The 23,115-nt window shown below is 45.3% G+C and overlaps 1 protein-coding gene and 1 long non-coding RNA gene across 2 annotated transcripts; one reads left to right on the top strand and one right to left on the bottom strand.

The window, feature by feature from the left end:
- Nucleotides 1-3,123: 3,123 nt before the first annotated feature.
- On the top strand, nt 3,124-13,149 carry PROKR1 (prokineticin receptor 1). Its single transcript, XM_080586089.1, has 4 exons — nt 3,124-3,274; nt 3,681-4,658; nt 6,170-6,838; nt 10,822-13,149. Exons 3-4 carry the CDS (start codon nt 6,348-6,350, stop codon nt 11,516-11,518), a joined length of 1,188 nt encoding a protein of 395 aa, XP_080442215.1. The 5' UTR covers nt 3,124-3,274; nt 3,681-4,658; nt 6,170-6,347; the 3' UTR covers nt 11,519-13,149.
- A 138-nt stretch (nt 13,150-13,287) lies between these two features.
- On the bottom strand, nt 13,288-20,102 carry LOC308192488. Its single transcript, XR_013948840.1, has 3 exons — nt 18,710-20,102; nt 17,405-18,636; nt 13,288-16,272 (listed from the first exon to the last, which is right to left on the bottom strand). It is a non-coding gene; the product is annotated as an uncharacterized lncRNA (long non-coding RNA).
- Between the last annotated feature and the right edge of the window lie 3,013 nt (nt 20,103-23,115).

Genomic DNA, 23,115 nt, shown 5'->3' with positions numbered 1-23,115 from the left:
GCCTAATAACTGTTCTTTTGTACAATAGGCATAAAGGCAGAAGCGGAAGAAAACTTCCCATTTCCAGTTAAAATCTCCAGTTCTTGACTTTGAAAAGACTTTTCTAGAAATTCCAAGTAATTTTACTAACATTCCCTGGAGGCCAATGCTAAAATAAAACATTTCAAGAGGCTAAATTGACCTTTTCTCCAATTAGCAAGAAGTTTCCAAGTACTGATCTTTGTTTTTTCGTACATCTGTCACACAGCAAACAGAACTTGTAGTGACGTGGCTTTCCAGGAATCTCTGGAAATGGGTTTGACAGTCTTAGTCTAAAATTAAGCAATCCCTCAGAGCAGATGGGGACTACTGGGAGTGGGAAGAGTCTTAGCAGAGAACAAAGATGGTAAATTTGACTGGTAAGAGGCAAAGACAGCCTCAGGAACCCTCTGCCTTGCTGTTATGCAAGGATATACGTTGCTGCATACCACCACTGCCCAAAGCTGGGACATCGGTAATCACCAAGCTATGAGTGTGTCTAGGCAAAATTTGGGGAGAAAAGCACTCAACATTTGCCTTCCAGAGGCTTTCTGATCAAAAGAAGGTTTTTTTTTAACATGCATAGGCCAAAGTAAAAAAGAATAACAAACAAACAAAACAAACAAAAAAAAAAAACAAAAAAAAAAACCTAACACACCCAGAAGAAAAGGAAAAAAGAACATGTAATATCTAATAATTAAACAAATGTTGAGTGCTTATCGACTGAAACATTTTTGTGGCCATTCACACTACAGTACAGCTGCACCAAAACTTGGCACAGTCCCTAGGTTGCTCCCTGCACTGCCCCAGATACTGTCACTTTTATTTTAGGTAAGATGAGCTTCTCTAGCAAGGGGTGATTAGCAGCAGCTAGGAACATAAACTACTTATATCTATGTCTATATTTTTTATAGACTGCTGTCGAGAGCAGGGGCCGTGCTTCTCACAGATCAACACGCTGAGCTGAGCAAAACAAGCACCATCTTATGTGATCACAAAATGAGGAACAGGGATGATGGAAGCAGGAAATACACAGAACTAAAAAGTGAAAAAAAATAAATAAGTAAAAAGAGAGGAACTTCTAAATGTAAGAAAGCTGCTGATTGCCCCTGGGTCACCTTGTGCATTGAGCAAGCTCTGTGCAGCCCTGCTAAACCTTGTGCCATTGGGCTGCGAGATCTGCCTGAATGCCACTGTCCCCAGAAACCTGTGCAGCTCAGAAAGGAAAAGACCTTTCGGATGAAAGCACCATGTCTGCTGTTCCAACAGCGGTGACAGCCGTCTTCGCAGGGTGTCAGTATGGTTGTTGACAGTTTGCTCTGCTGCTCCTTCAGCAGCTCTGCCCCTGTTCAAAAGAAGAGAAGTGCAGTGATACACTCAGTAAGGAAGCGGAAAAAGGTGGTAAAAGGAAAGAAACGTGATGACATAACCCATTAATGGGGTCGAACACAGAGAGAACTGAGCACAAGATTACCTGTGTGCACATTTTGGCAGACTCCATCCCAAAGTCACTTTCCTCTGGTACCACGAAGCATGTTTTCACACACTAGAAAAATATACCCAACTCTTTCTGTAAGCAAGTCTAGTGACCTCTTGACCATAACAGTACACCAGGAACATCCGAGCACCTGGCTGGGACTCTGAGCAAAGATACACTGCCAGTTGTAACCCGTGCATGCTGCTAACTTTTGTTCTTTTTCCCACAGCATCACCAGGATGCAGGATGCTATTGTTCGATCTTCAGGTTCTTGTCGCATTTCACCAACTGATTTGTATTAGCAACCTCTGTAAAACTCCAGTTATAATTTATGCAAAGCCTATGCAAGTCCCCTAGGATTAATTACCTAGCTCAGAGTCCAATTTATTTAGCAATTTAGAAAATTTAGACAATAGGTGGTGCATTTGCTGTTTTAAAATAAAAGGCCAGAGTCCTGAGCTCTGTTACCAGGCTAAATATTAGTTTTAGAAATTCATTATTTGCAATCCCCTAAACAAGTACTTTGCAATGTAATCTTTTTTACATCGTTTAGCCTGCAAATAATTTCCCTATTCAAACTCTGAACATATTAATGAAAGCAAACAAACCAACCCAGGAATGTAAGTTGTTTACACGATAGTTTTCAGAATCAACTTTTTTGTTTGTTTGTTTCTCAGACCAAATTTGCCAGACTTGTAACAGGGGTCTCAGGAAATGCCCTGCTAAAATGTGGTGACACTTTGGGGGAAATTTCTGGAACACCCAATAAAAGCTATGAAGGAGAAACCTACTCATATGCAGAAATCCACCACCAGACTTGCGTGCACTCTACAAAATAATGGGGACTTTGAAAAAAAATGCAATAGAGTGTAACCGAGTGATAAATGGGGGTCATGTGTGGGCTGTGGGGAAGGAACACTCTCAGGCACAGCAAACTGTGCCGTCTTCTGAGGAGGAGACCTGTTGGCTACAAAGCCCCTGGGCTGGGCAGCGCTGGGACAACAAATTCCCAGCCAGCAGAGGCAGCTCCGGGGCCATGCTGCAGCCTGGCTGCCCCGGGGAGCTGCTCCTTGCGCACATTTACTCCAGAGACTGCCATTTTGGGAAGGTCGCCTCTGACACTTCATAGCATCTGCAGCTGGGAAATCCTCCCGTACATGTCCTGTGGCTTTAATCCCTCCCCAGGTCTTGCTGTGGTAGGACAGGTGACCAGGCCAGGTACTGAGGCCCCAGACCTAGCTTTTAGCCTCCAGTCTGCTCCTTTGGCTTTACGGGTAGCTCTCACGACCTGGGGTTTCGCTGTGTGTTCAACGCTTCCTATGCAATAACTACAAAGCCCCGCCTTGCACAGTACATGCCACTCACATCGTTTCACAGTCTTGCAAGTATTTTCTACGAAACAGCTTGAGCACAATTATTTGGAGCACAGTGGATGAACAGCTGTGCAGAGTCTCTGCACCAGGCATGAAGTGCACATCTGGAGGGGCTACAGTTATCAGGGCTCCAGCGACAACTTGCCTCAAGTCAACAGGGACAGACTGTTCTACAGCAGCTGAGGTTTTGGCCTAAAGGAATATAAATATTTGGGTATCATGTTACTTGATTGACTCACTAGATAACTTAATGGGAGACAGCTGAACCAAGTCTTAAAGAGAACACGCATGTTCCTAATGTAAAGCTTCCAAAAGCTCCTTTTAGTGTACCAGCTTTTCTTAAGGGACAGTTATGGTTTATGTGGCCCATTTTAGAGATGCTTTAGACCTGGTTCTGATGTACAAGGTATGTTCATTTTGTCTCTCCCTTTATTTACTCAGACATTTTATTGTAATAGAATTCAGCAGAGTGTATCTAGTTTCCTCACTGTTCACTTGGTTGGACTCTTTCAGTATTTTAAACAAATCTTAGTGGCTTTTCACCTACTACACTGATTCAAAACAAAGCCAAATGAAGTATTTGATGTGAAAATCTTAATGATGTATGCTGGCTCTAGACAGTGGAGGTGGCCTTCCACAGGTTTCCTGGAAATGTCCTGCAGAAATGTATTAGCGGCTCTTTTATTCCAGACACATTTCACATTTGTAGGTACTTAACAGATGGCTTTCTTTAGTTAATTCTTCCAGAGAGAAGTGCTCACTAGCTCACAAAAGCTGAGTCTTAAGAGTGTGCACTGTAAATCACATTTTAGGTTCTCTGCAAACCTTCTGCGCTCTTCCTGGCTGCCTACAGCTTTCTACAGTCTCATCCACTGGGGACAATGTAATGTGTCCCAGCTACCCACCTTGAAAAATGTCGGCTACTGTGAATACGACTGGAGGTACAGAAGAGGACAGGAGATCTGCTGTGCACTTCCTTTTCTGGAAGGAATTGGGAATCTCTTCCCCGGAGAACTGGGAAGCGAGAGGACTGCTCCCCAGGGTGTGGGCACTTCAGAGCAACAAGAATGCAAAGGACACCAAGTCCTTAGGGATTCACTGCCACTTTTTTCCACTCTGACTAATTCCCTTAGAGGGCAAAGGAAGCTGTCAGAGGTCCTCTGATTTATGGCTGTTCAATGTTTGACCCTCCTTCTGCTGAAGCTGCCACAGCAGCAGCCCTAAGGACAACAGCTGGGGAGAAAGCCACAGAGAAAGGTCCCTGGGAAAGGGGCTCACCCTTCTTCCTCCCCCTCCTCTCCTCTGGGAGGTCTGTATGCTGCTTCTGTTTCACAGCAGGTAGACGTAGCTGCCGCCCAGCACAGAGACAACTCAAAGAGCAAATGCAGACCTGGTTTTTACACCTTCCATGCTTAGATTTGGTAACAAAGACGCTCTGCCATTCAAGCATTCAGGGGGGTTAAAGTGGGGGGAAAGAAGGGTGAGGAGAGCTGTGCTGTATTGTTTCTGCACTGTACTGCCTCTTTAAAATTAGAAATGCACGGACAGCTTCAAGGTGCCTCCCACTGAGAAAAGGCTTTAGATGCATACACAGAGGCAGCAGAGCTATCCTCCCCCTGAGCTACAGGGCAGACCTGCTTGGGAGAGAAATGATCATTCAGCGAAGTCCTTTGGCTGCTTCTGTAGTAATCCTTTCTCTGCTCCAGTGGCAGCAGCATATTTGCAAGGGAGGAACCAGGAGGCTATACCCAGAGTGCCAGACACCTCGAAGAGGATGAGAGCAACTGCAGGTAGTTAGCTGATGGTGTTATGTCACTTTGTGGGTGGTTATTTTCATTTATTTTAAAGATCTTTCCTGGTATTTTGCAGAGAAACCTGTCTGAAACAGATACTGCTCCTTGTTTTGACCAACATACCAATTCTGTGTCCAAGTAATTGCTTAACACCTCTCTTCTATGAACGTTCACATTTCCAGGCAGCTGTGGGGATGTCTTACAAAGCAGTTAATTGTTTGAACTGTTATTTAGTTTCAGGCTTTGGCTTTCTGTTATGCTGTTGTTCTGCAACTCTCAGTTTGAAAAGCAATGTGGAGACAGAAGCTGGACAGAACCAGAGTTTTTCGCAAAAATTTTTTAAGCTTTGGTACACCAGGGGCTGAGGGTGGTTCTACGGAAGGAAGCAGGACAACAATTGTGCAGACTGTCGTTTGTAGCCACGATAGGCGTTGCTCAGGAGTGTCTGACCTGAAGAGTTACTGCTGTAATGCAGAAAAAGCAGTAATCTCCTCGATTCTCTCCTGGGGGATGGGATGGGACTGTCCTGACATCTGGGAGTCTGGCTGGAGGATTACCAGATGTAGCACAGGAGGATGCAAGAAGACAGACTTCTCATCAATTTGATACAGAATAGAGGAAAAATTAGGGAGTAGATTGGATTTTTTCCTCTGTGCAGAAAATAAATCCGTTTTTAATGTTTGGAACAACTGTCAGTACAAAAGGGGAAGCCTGTTCCTCCCTGTCTTCAAAAATCCAAGGCACTTTTGTCTTGCTTGAAGAAGATTCTCCCTTTCACCTCAAGAACATGTCAGAACTGCTGTTCCTGTGAACAGCAGGTTTGTGTTCACAGCACAGCCCTACAAGCAGGTTCATGGGACAAAGTCTTGTCCATGCAAATTGGCAGGACTCCACTGCTTTGGGAGAAGCAGTAATAGATTATGCTGGCTGAAAATCTGGGCCCCCCTACTCAATTAATACCTGCCAAAAAAAAGTGCTGGCTTTGCTCTTTTCTTGGATCTTGGCAACTCTTACTTAATTAAGAAATGTATTTATAAGCCAGGACATCAGTTCTCTTTTTTTTATTGTCTATCACATTGTCCTGACTGAGACAACTAGCATAAAGCAAAAGCCGTGCCCAGGAGAGACATTGGATGCTGCTCAACAAACTGAGGTGTCATCTCCTTTTAGTTTTTTTACCTTGCACAGGGATGACAGCACCGTGGGTTTGAAAGCTGGCAGAAGTTTGAAGTGGATTGTACACTTTTGCTATACTGTCATTTCACTCTGTGCTGAAAACAGCATTTCATCGTTGGGTAAATAAGACTGCCGGGTGTAACAACCAGTGTATTATGCAACTCTAGGGATTTTACGATAATTGAAGCATCCTTTCACAGGGTATTTCTTCCCACTGTGTGCAGCCAGCAACAGAGCCGCAGGGCAATCAGGTGGATATTACTTTCCCCCAAGCATAGTATTTTTGCTGTAATTTCCTCTCAGGAAATGTTTTACTCTTTTTGTTCCCACAGACAGAGATAAATGATGCTGTTGCTCTATAGTCTCTTGGGGACAAAGACAAGGTGACTCACTGCTCACAAGAAAACTTTGGATGAGGTCTCTTGCCTGCCACTGTTGTGCCCTGACACCCTGGGTATTTCTAACCCCAAACCAAGGGCCAGACAAGCCACGTGTCAGAAGAAGACAGACATGGCCATGGAGCAAGATGAACATAATCCAAATGCTACCATCAACTTCGCTGCGATCTACAATCTCCACGATGGGGACTTAACCTCCTTGAGAAATTTCTCCTTCCCTTTCAATTTCAGTTACAGCGATTACGACCTGCCACTGGACAGCGAAGACGACATGACCAAGACACGCACCTTCTTTGCAGCCAAGATTGTGATCGGGGTGGCTCTTGTTGGCATCATGCTGGTCTGTGGCATCGGCAACTTCATCTTCATCGCGGCTCTTGCCCGCTACAAGAAGCTGAGAAACCTCACCAACCTGCTGATTGCCAACCTGGCCATCTCCGACTTTATTGTTGCCATCGTGTGCTGCCCCTTTGAGATGGACTACTATGTGGTACGGCAGCTGTCCTGGGAGCATGGCCACGTCCTCTGTGCTTCAGTCAACTACCTACGCACCGTCTCCCTCTATGTTTCTACCAATGCTCTCCTGGCTATAGCTGTTGACAGGTAAGTGGATTGCTATGACTGCACAAGGAGATGGCTTCTGACATTGCCTGTCCCATTTTCCAGGTCTTTAACAAGCTCAGCTGCTCTGTAGGATGTGCTGACGTCAAGGTAGGTACTACGCAGACCTGGCTATCTTGTTTCATAGCAACTTACTCACATGTGGTCATGAGATTGTCCCGGAGAAAACTCAGTGGAAATTTCCTGATTGAACTTTTCAGGTGAAAAGAACGATCATTTATTAAAGCAATTCTTTTCCATAAAAATATACCTGACTCAGTGGTAGGAGGAAGTTTAGGAAAGAGGAGAAAGAGAAATCAGAAACAGTCAGTAGTCCAGAGAGGAAGGTGTTCATCAGCAGTATATAAACGTGACCGAACTGTGTATCTCTAGGGAACCTTTACTATTGGGCTATGCAGCTCTTCTTTCTCAGTCTCACCTTTTCTACATACAGTGAACTAAATATTCTTCAGAGAGAGAAATAGTTGACTGGTGAATACAGAATTTAGCAGCTAAGTTTCCTAACAGGGTTATTGCCTTACAGGGTATGTTTTTCTCCCTGTGAGGTATTTTTCCCAGCTTTTGTTTTGGTGTGAAAGAGAATAAAAGATAGGACTTCTATCTAGCTTGCCAAATAGGGTTATTATTCTCTGTCATGCCCTACTGAGCAAACCCAACAATCGCTAAATTAACCATTTGATAGTACTGATGTCTTTGCTGGATGCTCCAACACAGTAGCACATACTCAGTGACTGTGACCAGGATGCGTCTCCATTAAAACACGCTCCTCTCTCTTTACATGCCTCTCTGAGGATGGCAGAGCAGTGAGCCAGGAAACATCCAAATGTCATTTACAGAACCCATGTTAATGATGAAACAGTGATGCTTGCAGCGTCCAGAAAATGATAAAATGCTACACCAATGCAGTCTCACAGAGGTTTTCTTACAGCGCTTCATAATGGTGTGAGCAGAACACAAAGCTACCCTGCACTACCTGCTTTGAGCTGCAATCCTGGGATATTTCTATGCTTGCCTCTCACTCCAGGAATTTTAACAATGTCATTTAATTGTATTCTTTCTTGCAACTCCTGTTCTCTTAGCCCTGTGCACTGCGGACCCTGACAGGCTCAAGCACTGAGGATCAGCTTCTTGATGACTTAAGTCTGACATGACAAATTCACAGAAAGCCAGAGACCCACAGACTAAACTGTTTACAGAAATAAGTCATTTTTTGTGTATGGACATAATATACATCTCCATATATCCTCATCAGATACACACTGCATGATTCATTTAAGAACTTTTCACCGTTCACCATAATAGCATTTACACACACACCACACACGCTCTTCTTCAATTTCTCTTACACGCCATTTTATATTCTAGTCGAATGTTGCCTAGTTTTTAGCACCTGACCCAAAAGACAACTCAGGACCAGTTTAACCCTGCTGGTGGTTATATAGCTCATGCACAGCTGATTCAGCTTTCGTCGAGGTCAACAAAAATCTGTGGAAAGACTCCATGTAAGTTCAGAGATGTTTTGCCTTGTGTGTAGGAAAGGACAACCAGCTCCTATGAAACAATTCCTTAATCAGTGTCTAACGCAACAACCTTTATACAGCCCAGGGGACTCAGGCTTAAGTTTCTAAACATTGTCATTTACACATTACCATTTCCTGTTACTTATCTTTTTCAGCTTCTGATTTTTTTTTTTGAAAGCCCTTCTACTGCATCCCAGGTTGATGAAGTAATACAAGTCATTGTGCCCTTTTGCCTGCTAGGAAATCAGAAGATTTCTAGCATATCTCCCCACACATCTTTAAAAACAACCCTGGAAATGATTAATCACTGAAGTTTGTTGTAAGAACACATTGTTTTGGTTTTATTGCCTGTTTTGTGTGAGCTTTTGAACTGGTAAACAGTGAGAAAGCTGATTCATTTCACAACCAACCATTCCATGTTGGTTGTGTCATGTGGGTAGCTAACTATTGAAACTTTTCCCCTATTTAGGCCATTTTAAATGGTTTGCTCGCATAGAGAGAGTAATCCTGCCCTACAGGACTTCCCTAAGGTAGGGCTCTCTCTCACCTTTCTGGATGTCTGTTTGCACAAAACATAAAGGAATTACACATATTTAAAAAATAGTGCAGTGTGAAAGGAGAGGATCTGAAGATCAAGAATTTGTGCTAAGGGCCCAGTGCCCACGCTGTAAATATTACAGGGAGGTTAACTTTAGCTGGGTCCCCTGGAATGAATGCTCATGGGCACTTGGTGTGTTTTAGGGACATTGTTGGAGCACATCTTTAGGGCAGTTTCATCTAAGTCCAGTTCGTGTGCTCCAGCACCACTCTGCAGTGACAGCCAAAGTGTGGTAGGCAATGACAGCCAGGAAAGCCACCACAAAAGCTCCCTCCAGATGCTACTGTAGAGATTTACCTCATCCAGCCAAACGTTCTGCTGAGCTGATATGCATACTTATAACTGCATACACGTACGTTATCCCAGCACCTTCTTTCCCCAGGACCCCATCTGAAAATACTTATTTATCAGCTCCACAATGAGGCTGAATAAGTCTACTGTCCCTTGACATCTAGCCTGCAGTATTAAAAGTAATGAACAATTTATCTGCTTCCAAGATCTGGCTTGTGAAAAGCTCCACTGACTTTCCATTTTATTTTAGAATAAGCACATCCTGTGGATGCTATCTATGTATAGGATATATACAGATAGAAAAGCCTCTGAATGAATGAGTAATGCCACTGTTTGAAACAGTCCTTTGTGTCAAACACAATCACACTGAGAGCTCTGGAGTTTCTCTGATAAAAATTCCTCTTAGCAGAAGCATCCTAGTCTTTCTGGGGTAGAGGTAGCACTCTAATACAAGCTCTTCTTACATCTACAGCTTCTTTAAAAAAATAAAAAATCCTCCCAAATCTAACTAGACAAAAATAAATGAAAAAAACAACCGAGTGAATGACATTTGGTCCTAGCCCCTTTTTAACTGAATTGAGGGTCCTTGATTGATCATGCAATGTGCTTCTACTTCTCCATACTTCCTCATGAAACACCACAGTGCCTCTTGCAGCTTTACAGCTGTAAGGATTGCAAACACCTAACTCAACTTGTCCAGGGTGGCATATTACCTAACACAGCATATTTAAGATTAATTAGCTATAGTCACCTCCAGCAACATAAACAAAAATTTGCATGAGCAGAAAATGGATACATAGTCCTTTGTTGGTGGCTGGAAAACATGCTCAGCTGTAACCATTATTAGTATCAGCTTCAACTCTTCACCCCATGGATTAACAAAGAAAAACACTGTTGTGTATGTTTAAAAAGAAATGCTATTCAAATAGGCAAAACACGTCTAGGCAAAACATTCTTCTACATATCTGTTCTTTTATCTGCACCTGACTAGGTGGATATTAATGCATGTTTTCAACTCTGACCTGTACATGTGCTGTTCACCAAAGTATTTCGAGCTGCCGTATCGTGGCACGTCCCGGATACACCACCACCTGCACATCGTGTTACCTCCTTTGTCAGTAATAGGAGTATTCCCTCCCTTTCTCTTCTAGTCTATCCACAAATTCCATACATGTGATCCCTGTTAAAAAAGGAAAGGTTCGTGATATTAAATTACATCTTTTTCTCAGTTTGATTTCATTAGTAGATGGGAGTTTAAGACTGATTTCTTAAAACCACCCTCAGGCACCCAAATGTACACTCATGTTTTCAGATTGTCATGTACCCACTGTCTTAACAGACTCCTCACCTACTTTCTCCAGAACTTCTGTCCAGGTTTAGGATCTTAGTTCTAGACTGCTACTTTGGACAACTTTGTTCTTAACTCTTATAAATAAATATGTCAGTCTAACAATCACAAAATTTCCTTCCGCCTAATTCTGTCCACTTGTTTTTTGAAGTGTGCTCTGATTAACAGTGTTTCCAGGCTTCACTTTGCATGTATTTGTCTGTTCTAGGTATCTGGCCATTGTCCACCCACTGAAACCACGCATGAATTACCAAACAGCAACCATCCTGATTGCCTTGGTCTGGATCGTCTCCATACTTGTAGCTATCCCGTCTGCATACTTTGCTACTGAAACTGTATTATTTATAGTAAAAAATCAGGAGAAAATTTTCTGTGGTCAAATTTGGCCAGTTGACCAGCAGATATACTACAAATCCTACTTCCTCTTCATCTTTGGCATCGAATTTGTTACACCTGTGATTACAATGACCTTATGTTATGCCAGGATCTCTCGAGAGCTTTGGTTTAAAACTGTACCAGGATTTCAGACAGAACAGATCAGAAAGAGGCTTCGATGCAGAAGAAAAACTGTAATGGTACTGATGTGCATCCTGACTGCCTATGTTCTCTGCTGGGCCCCCTTCTATGGCTTCACCATTGTCCGTGACTTTTTCCCCACAATCTTTGTGAAAGAGAAGCATTACCTTACCGCTTTTTACATAGTTGAATGCATTGCCATGAGTAACAGCATGATAAACACAATGTGTTTTGTAACTGTAAAAAATAATACCATGAAGTACTTCAAGAAAATCATGTTGCTCAGATGGAGATCAACATACAACGGAAGTAAATCTAGCACAGATTTCGACCTCAGAACAAGTGCAATGCCAGTCACAGAGGAGGTAGACTGCATAAAACTGAAATAAGTTTTAGGCAGTTTCTAATCTCATATATTTTGGAGGGGGGCAGGAAAAAAGAAAAAGGAAGCTCCTCTCTCTTCTGTGGGAATACCCACCACTGGTGAGAGGCCTGAAGAAGCAGCTCACTGTGGGTTTCCACCAGAACCCTTCTACTGGACTGCTGTATAATCCCACAATTCAGACTGATGCCATGCGTCAGTTTACCCTTCTGTAAATTTGGGATGTAGGCACTCGTTTTAGAGCCGTTTAAAACTTAAGGAGAACAAAAAAGTCTATGAATGCATTAAAACATACTACAAAGACAGAAGAGTTGACTGCCGCTCCTAGCCATGATGTCTCTTCGTTTCTTCCTAATAGAAACCTTTTACTCTCTTGAGCTTATCATTCTACCCTTAAGCTGGTCGGTGTCCTTTTCCTTCTGCTCAGTGACGCAAAAGATAGGGAGGATGGCAAAGAAAACCAATTTTGCTTCACGTCCCTCTTTACCCTCTCAGTTTACCTCTCATGAAGAAGCTCCTCACAGTCTGCAGACCACCAGCTTTCTATTGTCCAATGCGTAGCATGCTCTTACAAAAGGCACACTCCCTACAAAGCTAAATACTGCTTCGCAGTCTAGCAAAAACCTCAAGCCTCTTCATGTGATACCCGGTTTAAGAATCTGTTATCAGCATTCCACCCTGTAGTTTTCTGTAGAGTGTTGCTCTGTTTATTACGTATTTGAAACGGCACAGCTACGGATTGTAACAGGGACTGGTTCCCTTCTCTCACCTCCAGGCACCTTACGGCCAGCTTCTGCTGCCACGAGTCACTGAGCACCTCATGGAATCACAGACTCAATCGTAGAGGTAGTGAACAACATCTCCAGATTGCCTAAGCCGCCCCCTGCTCCAGCAGGGTTAGTCAGAGCAGGTTGCCTGGGATTGTGTCCCATCGAGCTTTAACTGACTCCAAGGACAGAGACTCCACAGCCCCCCTGGGCGACTGCTGCCGGTGTTCAACAGCCCTCACAGTGAAAGGGTTTTCTTATGCTCAGATGGAATTTCAGGTGTTTCAGTTCGTGCTCATGGGACTTGTCCTGCTTTCCAGTGGGACACATATAAAAGAAGAGCGGGTTGATGGGAAAAATCCACACCTAGAGATCTCACCAGGTCTGTGCACACCTTCAAAATAAAGTGCAAGTACAGCCAAAATAATACAAAGATCTGGAGATGATCTGTACTGCAAGCAATGGAGACAGACTCTAGGTTTCAGCAAGCTGGTCACTGCTTGAGTTGAGTAGCAAATTGTCTGGTCAAATATGAGGCAACAACACAAGGCAAGTTCTGCATTGCCTCCCACAACGCCATTTTTACTATTCTCATTTTGTGCAGCTCCAGGATGAGTATTTCTTAACTGGTAATTGTGATAAAACCGGTGACAGCAGCAGTAAGACATACTCATTTGAATGACACACAAAATATCATGGACTTTTGTGTATTGAAATCAAGTCTTTTCTATTGTGATGACAAATGCTTACTGTTTTAAAGTATGTGGCATCACCTACTTTTGGAGTAAATGGCCTTTGTAAATAATTTGTCTACTTGTGAATATTAAGTGAGCAGCAAACCCTGGTAATAAAACAGTAAACACACAGTCGATATCAGCATTCTGAATTATTTTCTGTGTTTTTCCCTTAGCCATCATTTTTCTACCCAACTGACTAACACAAATTATCCCATTTCTGCTAAAGAAAAACTGCCAGGCCAACCAATTAAATTTAATGGCAAAAGGGTATTCAAATCCATTACCGTGCTCAAATCCTCTTGTCATTAGCTGCTCTTAAAAAATGAATGTTGGAGAGATCTCATAATTTCCTCTCTTTGGGAAAGCCATTACTGAAATCATTCTTTTAAATGACTTCTTTTAGGGAAATAGGGAAAAGTACTAAATCCACTCATTTCCCACCCTGCCAAAGGAATCACAAGGACCAGAGACCTGCAGTACTACATCATCGAGAGACTTAATGTTGGGATTTCTCCTGAAATCTCACGGTTTCTCCTGAAACTATCTGCCCACATTTATCTTCTGAAAACTGTAGTAGCTATTTGGGGGGTAGCCAGCAATACTACCTGTTATTAGTGTCCTGACATTCCTTCCACCTATTTTTCCTAGACTCTTCTCAGGGGAGCAGAGCCACACAACCAACAATTTTCCACATCTGGGAATTCACCACAGGTGGAGTTATCACAAAAAGCACAATGCCCACCAAATAATATAATGCCAAGCAAAAACTAGGGGGAAAAAAGTTGCTTTAACATTTTGGATATCGCTGTGAGTGCTCTGTTGCCCCACAAGAGGAAATTCCCCAAATTCCAAAGGGAAGCTCTCAAAAGCATCCTCCAGGGCCTTGAGATGATAGACTCCTCGTGGGCTGTGATGGAAAAAAGTCCTTCACGGCTGTTCAGCAATAACTCCTCGGGGTCATGCAAGAATTGATTCCTCAAAGGCCAAACAATAATTGCATGCACAGCAATATTTTTTCCCAGGATAGCAGCCATTAACTTCTCCAGGACAAAAGGCAATGTTTCCCCTGGAGTAGGAGGGAATAGTCTGCTCTACACACAAGACTAAAACTACTCCAGGGTGCAGAGCAGTAACTCCTGTAAGTGGTGCCCGGCATCAACTCTTCCAGGGCAGTGCAAGGCTAGATTCTCCTGTGGTCACTTGACAGTAAACCCTCCCGTACCATGCTGGCTAGGCTCCTCCAGAGCTCCTCAGCCATAAAACCACCAGCACTGTGCCGCAGGAGACTCCTGCAGGGCTGTGGGGCACAAATTCCTCCGTGTGAGGCAGCTCTCTGCCTCAGCTTCTTTCCTCTTCCAGTGATTCTCAGCAAGTGATGCCAGTTATTCTTAGCGCCTTGGTTTCCCTGCAGTCATTACCAGGAAAAGGCTGCTGGTGCCCCTTGAGCCCCATTTTCCTGACACACCCGTGGCCCAGTAAGGCAGTGCTTTCAGCAAAAGCAAACTGCTGCCTGAAGTCTTCTCACTTTGCTGGCCTGGTGTGCCCGAACCTGGAGGTCCTGCCTGCCACACGGGGTCAAGCTGTGGGCCGAGGAGGCTTCAGTCCTGAGGGAGTCTGGACCCAGGGCTGTGTGCTCAGGGAAGGCTACAGGATGAAGGATGCGAAGCAGGGTTTTATCTTCCTTGTAGCATATCCTGTCTTGAGGAAATATAAGTAGAAATTCAGCAGGATAGCTCAGTTCTGCACCTGCTTCTTCCATCCCCCAGCTCCTAGAGCCAAGGGGAAGAGCAGCCTCCTCTAAGTGTCACTGCACAGCTGAGAAACTCTTCTGGCCTGGCTGGCGTTCCCATACATCGCCTGCAAAGAGCACTACAGCAGCAGCTGCTACTGCCCCCGTTGAGGATTTAGGTTTTGGGGTCCACAACACTGTCGTGTTTTGACATTGATGTTTTCCCAGCAGTGTTTCAGCCTCAGTCACTGGATGGGGCAGGAGGAAAAGCTGTGCTTTGCCTTCGACTGAATGTGTTGTGAGCAGCATACCCTGAAAGACACAGCCCTCCCAATAGGGAATGGTAGCAGTCCCCTATTCCCTCATCAAGCAGCCAAGCAGTTGCGTTGCCTTTAGCCCACGTCTGCAGTAAGTCCAAACACCCTGAAACCGGTCACAGGATTCACTTTCAGGGACTAATGTCTGCTCCTAGACTGAGCTGCAGCAACTGAGAGCCAAGGGCAGCAAGCCCAAGGGCCTTGCATGGGAGCAAAAACACCATGGTGCTTTATTGTCCCCACACAATCCATTTGGTCTAGGGAGTGACAGGGTCTGGCCCCCTCCATTGAGCAGGGCTGGTCTGCCACCCAGAACTGCACTTAAAAGGAGCCCTTAAAGACATAAAAAAATTCCCTATCAGGGCAGAACTATGCAAAAGGGACAGGCCCTGACCCAAGTGACTCCCTTGGGGTGGGGGGCAGGCAGATCCTGGTCTGAGCAGAACAGTGAGGGAGCAGGCCAGACCCATGCTCCTTAAAATGAGCTGTGTGAGGAGAAAAAAAAATAAATAGAAAAGCTTTTTTGTATCCGCTCCACTCACTAGGGAGCGCGGCTGCCTAGTGGTGCTCCCTTGCTTCCCTGTCAGGCTGGGTTACCTTGCTGCTTCGTGCCCTTCCCTGCAGAAACACCTCCTCACCTGCGCTGCATGGCAACCTTCAGCGAGGGAACTGGGAAGGGCCTGCACCTGCCTGGGGCTCTGCTTGCCTGAGCCATATCTACAGAGAGAAAGAACAGCTCTAGCTGGGAGGAAGGCAGCATCTGCCATGGAGGGGAAGCAGCCGCCCTAGCCCAAGCTCCCCCCCACTGGGAGGCAGTAAAGACTCGGTAGCCATCGGCTGCCCCTGTTAGCTCCGGTGGCACGGCAGCAGTGAGGGCTTCAGCAGGAGCGGTGGGATGTGCCAAGGGGGACTGGGGTGCTGCATCCTTCTGAGAGCTGTTAGGAGAGTTTAGATGGAACATGCTGTGAATAAAACACACGCAACCTTGCCTCCTTTGTGACTCGCTCCAATTTTTAGTTGCAAAGGCAAAGATGTGGTGCTATCGTGGCTGACTCCTGTTCAGCTGTCTCCCCATGGCACAGCTCCCAGGTGAAGGATATGAGGGCTGTGGGAAGCAGAGTTATTCAGCAAACACAGGCTCACTTCATTCTGCACTAGCAACTCGAGGAATAACCAAAATAAAATCCAGTCTCTGCTCTGTCGCACTGGGTCTGTGAAGAAAAAATAAAAGAAAAAGAAAAAAACAGCTGTAACCAGAAACCAAAGTGATGAACCCTAAGAGTTAACAGAGGAAAACAACAGCTACTGTCAGCAACAAGCACTGAGAAAAAACAAGTAAGTATTTCAATAAAGCAATAGCTGGAACAGAAACGGCAGCCATTGTCACTCTACCAAAGGAGGATGGCCTAAAGAGCCCTGGCTGGGGTGTTTAGGTGGACATGAAATTTTCCAGAGATAGGACATTTCATGTCCAAAAACAGTTAGGACATGAAATTTCCCTGAGAACCAACCTGTTCAGGAGCTCAGCTTTAATGCTGCTCCCACTTGTTTGTGCCTGACAGCCTTTCCTGTGGCAAGAGCACCCTCCAGCTGCCACCTCTACCACACAGCATCACACACACAATGCACAGCCCTGAAAAATGTCCCTGCTCAGACCAGCCACCTTAGTGAAAAGGCCTCACAGACACTCAATGCCATTTGTGGTGAAAAAGAAAAAAAAAAAAAAAAAAGAAAGCACTGAAAAAACACCACAGGGCAGAAAAAAAAGTAGAACAAAGAAAAGAACAACGCTGCCCTCTCCGGCTCACCAGTAATCCTCTTCAGCCATATCCTTTCTTGAAACCCTGATCTAAAGATTCCACCTAAACTACCATGAAATGACCCTATTCTACTGAGGAGAGTTGGAATGCTCCAGTTCAAAAAGTGACCTTAAATATACATCCCAGAACACAAGATCAAGCAACACAAACTAAACTACAGAACCATCAAGTGGATTACTAATACGTAGAACAAATACAGAGAATCAAGCAGATTTCCTCTCTCAACAACATGAAAGAGTAGCAATAACAGGAAAGAAGTATCAAAGATGGTAATGATCACATGCCAATAGCAAACCTGAGAAAGAAAGAAATCTAACAAGAAGAAAAAAATATGAAAAAAAAACAACAACAAAGCCCCTTATTCAAGATTAAAATAAAAGAAAAAAAATAAACTACATATGACATGTGACAAAGCCCTCCTCATAGCCTGTGCAATGAAGAACATAAGGAAAGCTTTGCTGAGAAGAGCTCACCAAATGACAGGGAGCAAAACACTCCTTGAGGGCCAAGTACTGAAGCTCACCTAAAATGTGCAATAAGAAGAATCCAACAGCCACGCAGCGAAACATTCCTCAGGAGTCCTAGAGTAAAGCACCACAAAAGCTGCAGGATTCCTCCATGTTCATGCACTGAAGCACTCCTGAAGGGCTGTACTGTGAAGAAAAAAAAACAAGAGCATAACAATGAAGCACTCCTCAAAAGACCACACATTAAAAAAACAAATCAAAACTTGACCAATGAAGCACTCCTCAAGGACGGCATGGCGAAGCAGTCCTCAAACGCTGCACTTGAAAGAAAACACAGACAGATGAACAATGAAGCACTCCTCAAGGGACACAAAGTGTAAAACAAATCAAAAACAAGATGATAAAGCACTCCTCCAAGGGAGAGAACTGAAAAACAAACAAACAAACACACAAACAAACAAAAAAACTGCAGTGAGAAGCACACCACAGGGGACAGAATGTGAAAACACCACATCTGCACGATGAAGCACCGCTCAGGAGAAGTACAAGGGAAAAACAAACAAACAAACAAAAACCAAAACAACAACAACAAAAACTGCTCGATGAAACACTCCTCAGGGTTAGTGCAGAGAAGAAAAAAGGAAAGCAGGTAGGATAAAGCACTCTTCGGGGCATTACAATGAAGAAGAACACCAAACACTGCACAAATAAGCAATCCCAAGGCTCCACAAGGTCAAAAAAAGACAGAAAGCTGCACAATGAAGAACTCCTCATGAGACATATGCTGCACAAAACACAAGAAGCTGCATGATGAAGCAGTCATCATGGGTAGCACTATGAAGAAAAAAGCAAAGGATGCACCATGAAGCACACTTCAGAGGCTGCTCAGTGAAGAAAACACCAAAAGCTGCACAAAAAAGCTTTACTAAGGGACCGTACCATGAACAAAACATAAAAGATGCACGAAGAAGAAACTCCGCTTGGGCCGCAGTGCAGAAAACGCCAAAAGCTGGAAGAAGCACTCCTCCGGGGTCGTGAAGTGAAGAAACCTCCAAAATCTTCATGCAAGAGCATTCCTCGGGGGGCACAAGAAGAAGAAAACACAAACAGCTCCATGAAGAATTACTCTTCAAGTGCCACGGTAAAGAAAACACCAAAAGCTGGACCATGAAGCTCTCCTCAGGGGAAACGTGGTGTGGAGAACCGCAAAAGCTGGACAATGCAGAACTCCTCATGGGCCGCAGTGAAGAGAACCCCAAAACCTGCACGATGAAGAACTCCTCGGGACCTGGAACGAGAAAAGAGACACCAAAGGTTGGATGATGAAGCACTTCTCATGGGCAACAAGGTGAAAACAATACCAATAGTTGTACGAAGAAGTTCTCCTCAGGGAAAACACGGTGAGGAGAACCCCAAAGGTTGGACGATGCAGAATTCCTCAGGGCCGCAGTGTAGAAAACACCAGAAGCTGCACGATGAAGAACTCCTCAGGGCCGTAGTGAAGAAAACACAAAGAGCTTCAGGATGAACAACTCCTCAGGGCCGTAGTGAAGAAAACACAAAGAGCTTCACGATGAACAACTCCTCAGGGGCGTAGTGAAGAAAACACCACAAGCTACATGTAGAAGCAATCCTCGGGGCCACAAGGTGAAGAAAACACAAAAAGCTCCACGAAGAATTACTCCTCAAGGGCCACTGCGAAGAAAACTCCAAAACCCAGACGATGAAGCTCTCCTCAGGGGAAACGTGGTGTGGAGAACCTCCAAACGTGGACGTAGAAGCACTCCTCAAGTCGCGGGAAAGAACACACCAAGCGCTGCTCAAGAAAGCACTCCTCAGAGGCTGCACTGAAGAAACCCCAAAAGCTGCGCGATGAAGAACTCCTCAGAGGCCACAAGGTGAAGAAAACAAAAAAGATAGACGATATTGCTCTCCTCAGGGAAAATGTGGCGAAGAGAACCCCAAAAGCTGGACGACGAAGAATTCCTCAGGGCCGCAGAGAAGTAAACACCAAAGGTTGCAAGATGAAGAACTCCTCAGGGGAAATGTGGTGAAGAAAACCCCAAAAGCTGGACGACGAAGAACTCCTCAGGGCCGCAGAGAAGTAAACACCAAAGATTGCAAGATGAAGAACTCCTCAGGGGAAATGTGGCATTGGGAACGCCAAAAGCTGGACGATGCAGATCTCCTCAAGTATCGCAACGTGAAGGAGACACTACGAGCTGCTCAAGAAACCGCTCCTCAGGAACTGCAGCGAAGAAATACCAAAAGCTGGATGCAGAAGCACTCCTCAAGGCGCAGTGAAGAAAATAACCAAAGCTGCTCAACAAATCACTCCTCCGAGGCTGCAGTGCAGAAACACCAAAAGCTGAACGAAGAAGCTCTCCTCATGGGAAACGTGGTGAAGAGAACCCCAAAAGCAGAACGATGCAGAACTCCTCAGGGGCCACACGGAAGAAAACACCAGAAGCTGCACGACGAAGCAATCCTCAGGGCCTGGAATGAGAAAAAAAAAACAATTGTTGGAAGATGAAGCACTTCTCAGGGGCAACAAGATGAAAACAGTACCAGAAGTTGCACGATGAAGCTCTCCTCCAGGAAAACATGGTGACGAGAACCCCAAAACCTGCACTTTGACGAACTCCTTAGGGCCGCTGTGAAGAAAACACCAAAGCCTGCATGATGATGCACTCCTTCGTGGTCGCACACTGAAGAAAACACCAAACGCTGCACAGAGAAGCACTCCTCAGAGGCCACAACATGAAGGAAATATGAAAAGCTCCACGAAGAATTACTCCTCAAGGGCCACTGCGAAGAAAACTCCTGAAGTTGGACGATGAAGCTCTCTCCTCAGGGGAAACGTGGTGTGGAGAACCTCAAAAGGTGGACGTAGAAGCACTCCTCAAGTCGCAGGGAAGAACACACCAAATGCTGCTCAAGAAAGCACTCCTCAGAGGCTGCACTGAAGAAACCCCAAAAGCTGCGCGATGAAGAACTCCTCAGGGGCCACAAGGTGAAGAAAACAAAAAAGATAGACGATATTGCTCTCCTCAGGGAAAATGTGGCGAAGAGAACCCCAAAAGCTGGACGACGAAGAATTCCTCAGGGCCGTAGAGAAGTAAACACCAAAGGTTGCAAGATGAAGAACTCCTCAGGGGAAATGTGGCATGGGGAACGCCAAAAGCTGGACGATGCAGATCTCCTCAAGTACCGCAACGTGAAGGAGACACTACGAGCTGCTCAATAAACCACTCCTCAGGAACTGCAGTGAAGAAACACCAAAAGCTGCGTGACGAAGAACTCCTCAGGGGCTGCAGTGAAGAAAACAACAGAAGCTGCACGATGAAGCAATCCTCAGGGCCTGGAACAAGAAAAAAACACCCAAAGTTGGAAGATGAAGCACTTCTCAGGGGCAACAAGGTTAAAACAACACCAAAAGCTGGACAACGAAGCTCTCCTCAGGGGAAAAGTGGTGAAGAGAACCCCGGAAGCTGCACGATGAAGAACTCCTCAGGGCCACGGTGAAGAAAACCCCACAAGCTGCACGGTGACGCACTCCTCCGGGGTCGCACAGTGACGAAAACACCGAAAGCTGCACGCAGAAGCTCTCCTCAGGGGCCACAAGCAGCCCGCCTCGCCTGCGCGCCGCCATCGCCGGAGTGCCGCAGCCCCAGCACACCCAGCACCATGTCACCCACCCCGCGCTGTGACACCTCCGCTCCCTCACAGCCAGGCACCGCCCCATTGGCCGCCTGCCTTGGCGCCTCTGGGCGCAGCCAATAGCGAGCCCGCTGGCGCTTGTTGCTAGGCAGCATGGAGCTGTGGCACCCAATGGCCGGCCTCCCAGGGCTGAGGCCTGGCGCAGCGCCTCGCAGGGGCGACGAGGCCTCCCTGACACCGCCTCCAGCTCTGCCTCGCCTTGCCCCCCGGCCCTCCGAGAGGCACATTTTGACCACAGGAGCACGCAAACTGCTCCAGCAAGGCGGCAGCGGCATTGTGCAGGGCACGCTGACATTGCCCGTCAATAAGTCCCTCCTCTAATGAATCCCCGCTGACACACAGTACACTGCCCGCTTCCCCGTGCTGCCCAGAGACACGAAATGGAGTCCTCAAACTCCTCAAAGGCTACACAACAAAGACGGTTCTGCTGACACAGCCCACAGGACTAAACTCGGTTCAAACCATCCACTGTGAGAACGCAAATCTCCTTCTTCCTCACCAGAACTCCCCAGTGACACAGACCTTTCGCTTCAGCTTCTGGCGGAACTGCATCTCCTTTTCACTGGTGCATGAAAAAGCTCAATAATTTTCTGCAGACGTGAGTTTCTGTGAAGCTATATGATTCTCAAGTGCAATGGCGGGTGTCCTGCAAGCGGAAGCACACAATAAAAGTTTATTATAACTTTATATTCCCTGTTACCCGACACCTGATTTCTCCTGTTTCCTCACTGGCTGAGTACTACAGGTTCACAACCTACTCGACGCACTTCTGTACCATAGATACACAATTTTACTTGACCGACTGTTCATTTCTCCTTTTCCTTTTTGTTTATTTGTCCTTCTTCTCTCGTGACTAGAGGGCCTGTCATTTGGGTTTTTACTGATGTTGTACTGTTCATCCTGTTTTTCTTAGCTATCCTCCTTCTTTTGGGACAGGCGGACCTTTCCTTTATCTGCTCAACATACTCCCCACTGTTATGCCGCACAATCACTTTTGAATTTGCAACCTTAGTGCAATTTTCCACTGCAAAAACACCTTCTGTCGCAAAAACACTACTTGGTTTCTCACAATTCCACCCCTCTTCTTTTCTTACTCCTATTGTTCTTTTTGCACCTCTTCACATACCCCACTCTTGAGTTTTTCCAACATTAAGGCGCAATATTCTTCTTCCGATGTCATGGGGGATGACGGATACACAATGCCATTATTGTTATAATACCAACAAGTAGTCGTTTGAGCCAATTCCGTTCAGGTAACCGCGAAGTTAATTTCTCCCAAACGTTTCTAAATCCCCAGGAAGCGTCTTCTTGAGCCACTCTATGCAGGATCTTGTTTTTCTGAGTGTGTTATTGTTTTTCCCAAATGTTTTTGAGACCGGTCAAATTTCTCCCATTTGATCTACATACATACAGCAACTAGCATTAATTACAGTGCATGCTCCTCCTTGTGAGGTTAGCAATAAATCTAATAGCATTCGACTGTGGAGTACTATTTTTGCAAACTCCTTGCCTCTTTTTGTAGTGCCCGGACTGCATCCAGAGTGTTATTTTCTAGTTCTTCAGTTATAACTGGGATATTTCCAATAGCTTTTTCTAATTCGCCCACCCCTAACCGAGGTAAAAACCACCCTGCAAAACTGTGAAATGCCTCCTTTCTTTTTACTAGAGGATTATCTGGCGTCCGCTTAATTCCGCGTGGGGTCTCAAGGGGGCTTTGGCTTTTAGAGTCTTCAATCTTAGCTACGTTTGGAATTACTGCCTTCAGGGTGCAAGCTCTCTTCCGTCCTAGGGGCAACACCTCCCTGGCTTTATGGCCACAGAGCCAGTACCACCCCTTGCCGTTTGGGACAGGCCACCCGGTTCCAGGATTCTCATGGTGTATCTGGTCTGCATTATGTATATTAGCATTCCCGTAGCTACCATATTCGATACAGTATGGATTATTCCTTACTTCATGGATACTATTTCCACACCCAGGGTCAGTCCTCTTGCCCCCTGAGTTTCTATCAGTGTTGCTTAAAAGGCACCTTTGATAACACACTATATT

Source organism: Anser brachyrhynchus (genome assembly GCF_964034855.1).
Source record: "Anser brachyrhynchus genome assembly, chromosome: 3".
Lineage (NCBI taxonomy): Eukaryota > Metazoa > Chordata > Aves > Anseriformes > Anatidae > Anser > Anser brachyrhynchus.
This window is presented reverse-complemented; position numbering and strand designations above follow the sequence as displayed.